Genomic DNA, 8,258 nt, shown 5'->3' on the forward strand with positions numbered 1-8,258 from the left:
TCCTATGGACATGTAAAAATGTACTATATTCTTGTCAAGTCAAGTCACCTTTATTTATATAGCGCTTTTAACAATACAGATTGTTTCAAAGCAGCTTTACAGGGATAACAGGAAAATAATGCAACAAAGTTTGTTTCTACTATACAGCAGAAGAAAACAGTGTCATAGTCCATCTTAAGTAAGTTCAGTGATGGTTCATTTTCGTTGTAAAAAAGTTATTTTAATTTAATTTATATATAAAGCCGCTCTGGAGAAAACAGTGATGTCATTGTCCAGCTCAGTTCAGTTCTCATATAATGGTGTCATATATGCATCTCATATTAAATTAGATGTCCCCAACTAAGCAAGACAAAAGACAAAAGTGACAAGGTGGAAAAGGCGACAGTGGTAAGGAATCAAAACTACATCAGTGACAAAATGGAGAAAAAACCTTGGGATAAACCAAGCTCAGTCGAGGGACAGTTCTCCTCTCTATGTACACTGCAAACAGTGATTATGAATTTCAGGCAGCATTACAGGTCAGAAGTCAGATTGTATCAGAACATTCAGAATATTATCCAGTTCCATCTGGTTGAAGATCGGAGTCATCACGGGTATGGAGACGGGTTTGTTGAGGATCAGTGCCCATGGCTCTTGTGTCGATGAGGCTTTCACAGGGGAGAGTCTAGTTGACACAATCTCTGCTGACACTTAAGGGATGAGTTGTTGTCGTGTCTAGGAGAAGGTCCACCATCTGATCTGGATACAGCTTTTTACAGCTCGGATCCCACTTGTGGTAAGGTTAGTCATCTAGTTAATAAACTTTAATGTAATTTTTTTCCAACAAAACATGAAAAAGTCAAGAAAAATGATATATATCTAGAGTCATTTTAAAGGGTAACTCTCGCCAAAATGCAACCTAGGGTCTTTTTGTTAATCGACTATTTTTGACTGTCAAAATGCCAGCAGACACAGCTACAGTGAGTTGTTCAAAATCTTTCTTTTTAGTAAACTCTGTGTATACAAACAATGTTCTCAATGCTCAAGTTCATGTGAAGAGCCCCTGGTGATACTTTGATGTTCTGTCAAGCCTTCTTAGTGTTTTAAAAATAGTAATTTTGATGCTATCATAGAAGTGCCCCAAGCACTCCCATTCAAAAGGCAATTTTGACTGAAAACGAAAATACGGTCAAACTTAAAAGTGGCGTTTCCATTCTAATTATGCTTTTAAACGAAAGTTTGCCTCGGGTAGATTAACAAAAAGACCCTAGCTTGCATTTTGGCGAGAGTTACCCTTTCAAATATTTTCAGTTTCTATCATTGTAAAGTTCATTTAAATGGTTGTAATATTTAGGCCGCTAACATGGGGATTTGCGATTGGTCTTATAGGTGCAAAGTGTTATTTTTTAATTACTACATTTCTTAATTATACATCAAACTATTTCCCAAAAACTCAATTGTTTGCATCCAAATTCAGTCCAGTACAAAAGTTTGTTCATGCAGTTGTAGCAAATTAGCTCTATTAAATATTAATAATCATTAATGACTTGTTATAATTGATTATGAATATTTGGATCAGTTAATATAATTAACTTAATGTTGTAAATTAATATCACAATCAATTAACCTGTTTGTCCCTTGGCTTGAACACTCAGGATTAATTGTTTATTAATTCTAAGAAATGTCTTACTTTCTTACTTTACAGTACTACTAAGAGCAAGTAGTCAAAACCTATGATTAGACACTCCAGATATGAGCTTGAGACACGGACAACTTTACGTGTGACATGAACAAGATTTTATTATCTAGACTAAACACTTAAACTATAGACAAGATAGGCAAGATGTTTACTTGTCTTAGAATGTCTCATTTGCTTTTTTGCCTTCATTACCTGTAACCTAAATGGCACCGGATTGGCATCAGACTAAACATTTAAATAAATCAATAATGAAAGAAATATTTAGAAAAAAAATGATGAGGCAGAAGGAGAAATAAACAAAAATATAGAGTGTATTATTGAAATGCAATATCAGGTATATCACTGTTTGATTGTCTGTGCTCTTCCGATTCCTCTGATGTCATTAACCAGAAGAACAACAGCGACCACAGCAGCCACTCCCATCAGAGCAGTGACGACCAATCGGATCACAGCTTCAGGTGTGTCAAAACAAAGGTTGCAATCTGAGGAAAGACAATAAATTGAGCAAAAAAAAAATATATATATATATTATAAAAAATCCTCTTTCACAAAAATCCACCAAACTGGTTTCAGAGTAGGCCTATACCTGAACGTATCTGACAGAGCTGAGTGATGTCCAGATGTGTGGTCTTGTTGCTGACGGGATTGTTCAACGAACAGCTGTAAGTGTTTTTATCCTGATATTCCACCTCCAGAGGTAGAGAGAGACTGATGCTGAGATCAGACACACTGATGCTGGACAATACACTGATTCCTTTGTACCAGGAGAGAGTCACATCACTCACATTCAACACTGAACACAGGACAATCTTTAATGATCTTTCAGCCGATAAAGAACATTGTGAAGCGTCACTGAAGATCACAGGAACGGGTAGAGGAGCTAGAAAAAAAAGGAACTAAAAATAAACAAAAATAGAAAGATTTATATTATTTAATTGAAACACAAACTAAAGCTCACCATAAACAGTGACACCAAATCGTTTGATTGACTTCTTATTGTTGATAATGATGCTCAGCTGATAAACTCCACTGTGTTCATTATTGACGTTTGTGATGGTGAGATCTCCAGTCAGTCTCTCGAGCAGCAGTCTATCTCTAAATCTCTCGTCGTCATATTCTGTAACGTTTCCCGCCGCTATTTTGGTTATTCGAGTTTTGCTCGATCCAAACCTCCACTCGATCTCATCATCGCTCTGTATGCCAGTAAGCCCAGTGCGGAGAGTGAAAGAATCTCCCTCCATCACTGACACGTTTATCTCATCAGTCTCAACACCAAACACTCCTGAAGAACAAGATTAGATAACAGAACTATGTAAAAACCTAAATCATTTGAATGCTCCAAAAAGTATTTAGAACTCACCAGCCAGAAGAAAACAACATGAACTAAACAAAACAGCGTGAATCATTTTCTTCAACTGTTCCGAGGTAAATCCATCAAATGGCTTTACGCCAGAAAAGAACTCGGCTTCATTTCATGAAACACGACATGGTCGCGTCTTGAAGCGTGCTCCATTATCTTAAACACAATGTACAAGATAACTTGCGGGTTGGAGCCAAACGGCGGAGAAAAACTCTTCAGCCAATCAAAAGACTCCTTACGTCTGCTCGCCTCCGTGTGGTGCGCGTGCCGCGTGGTTGTGTACGTGAACGCGCTTCCCACTGATAAGAGAAACGAAGCTCAAATACTGATGTTGTGGCTCAGTTTCGCATCCTTTTTTATTCCTTAGCTTTTAAGAACACCGCAAAACAGAATCCTGTGTTTATCACTTGTTTCCATAGATACTTTATTTCAATAGCTAATGACAAATTTTTAGACTTTACCACGATTTTACTTTTGACCACTGACAGCTCTCTTTCTGAGGTGCTGTTGTGTTATTCATCCTTTCCAGAATGTTGCAGCACTTGTTTGGTTTGATGTACTGCTGTTTTAGGCAACATATGAGAAATATGAGCTGTTAAAGAATGCACAAAGGGTATGCAGCGATGAAAGTGTTGATGGATTCACTTCTTTATATAATTTTTTTCGAATCAGTGTAGGAAAATAATGTCTTTGCAGATTTACCCATCAGTCATCCACACACATGCAATAGTAAACAAGAGTGAGACGTTTGTCCACTCAACAGAAACCACATTCATTTGGGTCAGTCTGACTCAGACCACAGCAGTTTCACTTTGACTCAGAAATTGAGCTACAAGAGTGTCAAAAACATTCAGTGGAAACCAGATGTTTCTTGCACGAGTAGAATTCACTATCTAGGCTTATTTGACTGTTTTTATTTTGTGCTGTTTTGAGGGGAAGTCATACTTCGAGATTAATGAAATCAGTAAAAGAAGCCCTTCACCAAACATCAGACAACCAAAATTACGCTTGTTTGTGATCGTGTGTTGTCTTTCCTCCATGTTTCGAATTGTTTTAAGATAAAGATCCTAAACGTAAGTCATCTTAAACGGATATCTGTTCTCTGATCTAAATGTAATGAATGCAGACTGTCTTGGTTCTTGTGGTTTATTTTCAGCATCTTCTGTTCACTGCAGTTATAGGCCCTGGCTAGGGAACAACAGCATTAACAAAAACCTCTCCATCATTTCCAAACCTGAAAGGAGACACTAAATAACTGACATGCCTCAAATCTTCACAGTAATTGTTTGTGCATTTTCCCCACTTCTCATTTCATACTGACCAATTTTTTTCTTGTCGCTTTGAGTTCCAGCAGACCACATCTTGTAGATGTTTGACAGTACTTTTTTTAGACCTCAGATGGGATGCTTGTCTTGCTCCTGAAACGCCGAGTGACTTATGTGACCTAGTGACTAGCTCCCTCTAGTGACTTGTGTGACCTAGTTACTAGAGACGTTTCAATGCCATTTGCCATGTTGCTTATAATTTCTGTAAAATTGGGGTGGTCCCAGTTTAGGGGATTGTGTGTCCTATTCACTTTCATTTTAATTTGTATTTTATTTTAAACCTAATTTTTTTCTAAACAGTGATGAATGCTGGCTTTCTTAATATAGAAGTCGAACAAGTAACATTAAGTACTTTAAATTCACTCAATTCAAATTCACAAATGCTGCCACAAAGCTGTACATATATTGAGCAATAACAATAATAGAGCAAAAAGTAAACTTTTTAAAATGTATTTTGTTACGTGTCAATTTCTGCAGGTTACATAATTACTCAGGAAATGGCAACAACAGTTTTTTGCTTTGTTTCAATCGTCTCAGTGGCTGCGTCCGAAATCGCATACTTCCCTATTATATAGGCGAAAAACAGTATGTGACAAGAGAAGTATGTCCGAATTCACAAAAACCTACTCATGAAAGAGTAGGCAAAAAGTACCTGAATGACTGGATTCTGAAGTGTGGATATGATGGACACTTTACTATCCCATGAGGCCACGGGAGAGGATTTGTGACTGGACGTGGAGCGCAACTGACTCTAACAGGTTACATGATAATGACAAAATGGTGAATGTAGTACATCAGTATTACATTCATACTACACACACTCATACTATATAGAACATACTTATTAAGTGGTCGCGTAGTGACTTATTTAAAACAAGTATGCTCAAGAGAGTATGCGATTTCAGACGCAGCCCATGTCTGATGGCTTTAGACTGAAATGAATCCCAGATAACACATACATCGTAGAGACGTCTATTTGATGTGCGAGTGATTGCTCATCTGCAACGCAGAGACGTTTCCTGTCAGATGTTAAATAGACATTTACAAAATGTTTTCAAGATGTTTATGGTTTAGAATGTATGTAAAACTGACTTTTTAAAGACGTTTATTAGATGTTTGCACACAGCAGATGCTTCCCAGACAAAGTGCTCTTTATAAGACACATTGGAGACGTGTGCTATGTGGGAAGAACAGATTTCCAGTAAGAGAGCGTCTGCCCAGTCTTTTTTGGGAGCTACTGGGGGAATTTTTAGGTAGTGAACTGAATTGCACTGACTACTCAGTAAGATGCGTATGTGTTATTACAGCTGCAAGGAAATTTATAATTATTCAGAACAAGTCCCATAAAAAAACAGGCTACCAAATGAATCACATTATCAATTTTTTTCAGCTCAAAACTCTGTAATTTGACAAACGTCGTTTGCATCCCTGGATATTGGTCATTTAACATTTCTAACGTAAATGCTTGTCAAATATAACATTTTATCTCACACTTTTTGACCGTTACAACTGAAGCGTTGCACTAGCCTGCATTTGACATTTGACATGAACTGTTATGAGTATGAGATGACAAAATCAACTACACATAGTATAGTTATTAGGCATTTATTTCATGACTTTTTTTTAATAAATCTAAATGGAGTCAATTGTAATGGATTTATATCAGAAAATAAAATTAAAACAGTAATGCATCATTATCATTATGAATATTGATACTCTCTTTAAAACACATGAATAAAAAAACAACAATTCCAAGAGGGTCCTCAGACCATTGGTCCTCGGGGCCTAAATGTAAAAAAAGATATTGTTTTAAAACAAATGAAAGAGATAGAAACAAAAAAAGACAGACACTGCTTATTCCTGTTTTACAATACCAGGTACATTACTGTTCGATGAACTTAGTTTTCCTCTCCAGTTCAACTCTTCTGGATCTGATGTCGTAAACCAGTACAACAACAGCAGCAACAGCAGCCACGCCCATCACAGCAGTGACGACCAATCGGATCACGGCTTCTGCTCTTTGACTCCAGTGGTCTAGAAAGAAGTGGGCACTTCTTAAAAACTGCATCAAACAGACTCTACTCTCTTATTTTCAAAAACCCTCAGAAAAACAACAGAAATTCTGACAAATAAACGTCTGAATAAACATTATAAATGGTTGGCAAGCTATTGAAAAGGTATCAGTAAGCGAGACACTGTGAAGAAACACTATCACCACTGTCCTACCTGGTGTGTGACAGAGTTTGTTGATGTCCAGATGTGTGTTCTGGTTGTTGACGGGATTGTTCAGCACACAGCTGTATGTGTTGTTATCCTGATTTTCCACCTCCAGAGGTAGAGAGAGACTGATGCTGAGATCAAACACACTGATGCTGGACACTAAACTGGTTGCTTTGTACCACGAGAGAGTCACGTGACTCACATTCAACACTGAACACAACAGCACACTTTTGGACACTGATGATGACGATGAACATTGAGGAGAGTATTTGGTGATGACAGGAACAGGCAAATGAGCTGGAGAGAAGAAAAAAAAATCCAAGAATAAGAATGAAGGTATAAGAGCTGTAAGAGTTTATTGCGATGTCAGTCACAAACAAAAAACTTTTACTAGGCCTATACACATTTTTCAAAAATAAATCGATTTAGCGAACATATTTTATACTCACGATAAACAGTGACTCGGATTTCTTCGATCGACTCATTAAGTCCGATAGTGATAGTTCGTTTATAAGCTCCACTGTGTTCATTACTGACGTTTGTGATGGTGAGATCTCCATTCAGCCTCACGAGCTGTAGTCTGTCTCTAAATCTCTTATCAACACCATATTCAATGCTCCCATTCGCTATTGAGGCTATTAATGTTCTACTCGATCCAAACCTCCACTCGACCTTATCAACGCTCTGTAGGCCAGTTAGACCGGTGCGGAGAGTGAAGAAATCTCCCTCCATCACTGCCATCTCTGTCACAGCGCCTAGAGATCAAAATTAAATGTAAATAATTATGCAACGTAAAAGTAAATATTTAAATAATGCAAACACTTAATCCTTGCACGATTTAAACAATAGGCTAGCATGTCATCTAATCTGTACTAACACTGAAGCCATAAATAAATTTATAACTCACCAATATGAGGAAAAAAACATAAACAGAACAAAACAATAGCGTGGATCATTTTCTTCCACCGTTTGAGATAGTTCCGTACAAAATGTCTAAAAAAAAAAAAAAAAACCTGCGGTCGAGTTCATGAAACACGACAGAATCGCGTCTTTCACATTTTTTTCATTATCTTAAATGTTGTGTTGATAATTTGCGGTGAGTAAAACAGAGAGAGAGAAAAAAAAAAGAACTCTTCAGCCAACCAGGGAACAAAACTCTTTCAGTCTGCGCGCTTCCGTGAAGTGCGCGTGATTGTGTAGCCTATCTACATGAACGCGTCAGTAAGAACAAAAGATACTGGTGTCGTGGCTGACTTTCGCATCTCGCTTTTTATCACCTTTTATATCACCATGCTATAGGAACCTGTGCTTATAGCTTGTTTCCACAATAAAAATCGTTATTAATCCATTTAACAGGGATTACTCCCTGACTCACAGCTCTCCTGCTATTAGGCTATGCTGTGTTTTGCAAAATTATTCCCACTTCTCATTTCATAATGACCAAAAAATGTTGTCACTTTGAGTTCCAATAGACCACATGCTGTAGATGTCTGACAGTTTCTCAGCAGACACAAACTGACCCTTAATGTTGTTAACATGTATTAAGTGTGATTTAAAAATGTGTATGATGTATTTACTAATATTGAATTCATCACTTAATCATGACATTCTGCACTCTTTCTGTGGTTGAATGTAATGTACTTATTTGCATACTTGCCGTCAGTGTCACTGACTG

The 8,258-nt window shown here is 37.3% G+C and overlaps 2 protein-coding genes across 3 annotated transcripts; both read right to left on the minus strand.

Annotated features, from left to right (window-relative positions):
* Positions 1-35: 35 nt before the first annotated feature.
* Positions 36-3,300, minus strand: LOC308702524 (CD48 antigen). 2 transcript variants are annotated; one of them, XM_081385448.1, is made up of 5 exons: positions 3,039-3,300; positions 2,637-2,960; positions 2,265-2,558; positions 2,022-2,160; positions 36-789 (listed from the first exon to the last, which is right to left on the minus strand). In XM_081385448.1, exons 1-5 carry the CDS (start codon positions 3,082-3,084, stop codon positions 786-788), a joined length of 807 nt encoding a protein of 268 aa, XP_081241574.1. In that variant the 5' UTR covers positions 3,085-3,300; the 3' UTR covers positions 36-785. The 2 variants fall into 2 exon arrangements, with proteins under 2 accessions (XP_081241574.1, XP_081241573.1); XM_081385447.1 differs by lacking the exon at positions 36-789 and having other exon boundaries at positions 1,757-2,160.
* Positions 3,301-5,953: 2,653 nt separating this feature from the next.
* LOC308702657 (uncharacterized protein) lies at positions 5,954-7,767 on the minus strand. Its single transcript, XM_081385665.1, has 4 exons — positions 7,491-7,767; positions 7,033-7,338; positions 6,590-6,880; positions 5,954-6,397 (listed from the first exon to the last, which is right to left on the minus strand). The coding sequence occupies exons 1-4, from the start codon at positions 7,537-7,539 to the stop codon at positions 6,246-6,248; spliced, it is 798 nt and encodes a 265-aa protein (XP_081241791.1). The 5' UTR covers positions 7,540-7,767; the 3' UTR covers positions 5,954-6,245.
* Between the last annotated feature and the right edge of the window lie 491 nt (positions 7,768-8,258).

The sequence above is a fragment of the Scardinius erythrophthalmus genome (assembly GCF_964197995.2).
Source record: "Scardinius erythrophthalmus genome assembly, chromosome: 14".
Classification (NCBI taxonomy): Eukaryota; Metazoa; Chordata; class Actinopteri; order Cypriniformes; family Leuciscidae; genus Scardinius; species Scardinius erythrophthalmus.

Coding starts and splice junctions, on each gene's coding strand:
- LOC308702524 (XM_081385448.1), bottom strand. CDS start 3,084: ATGATTCACGCTGTTTTGTTTAGTTCATGTTGTTTTCTTCTGGCTG. Junction 2,559..2,636: donor ATTTGGTGTCACTGTTTATG/GTGAGCTTTAGT, acceptor TTTTTTTTCTAG/CTCCTCTACCCGTTCCTGTG. Junction 2,161..2,264: donor GCTCTGTCAGATACGTTCAG/GTATAGGCCTAC, acceptor GTCTTTCCTCAG/ATTGCAACCTTTGTTTTGAC.
- LOC308702657 (XM_081385665.1), bottom strand. CDS start 7,539: ATGATCCACGCTATTGTTTTGTTCTGTTTATGTTTTTTTCCTCATATT. Junction 7,339..7,490: donor ATGTTTTTTTCCTCATATTG/GTGAGTTATAAA, acceptor TTTGATCTCTAG/GCGCTGTGACAGAGATGGCA. Junction 6,881..7,032: donor AATCCGAGTCACTGTTTATC/GTGAGTATAAAA, acceptor TCTTCTCTCCAG/CTCATTTGCCTGTTCCTGTC.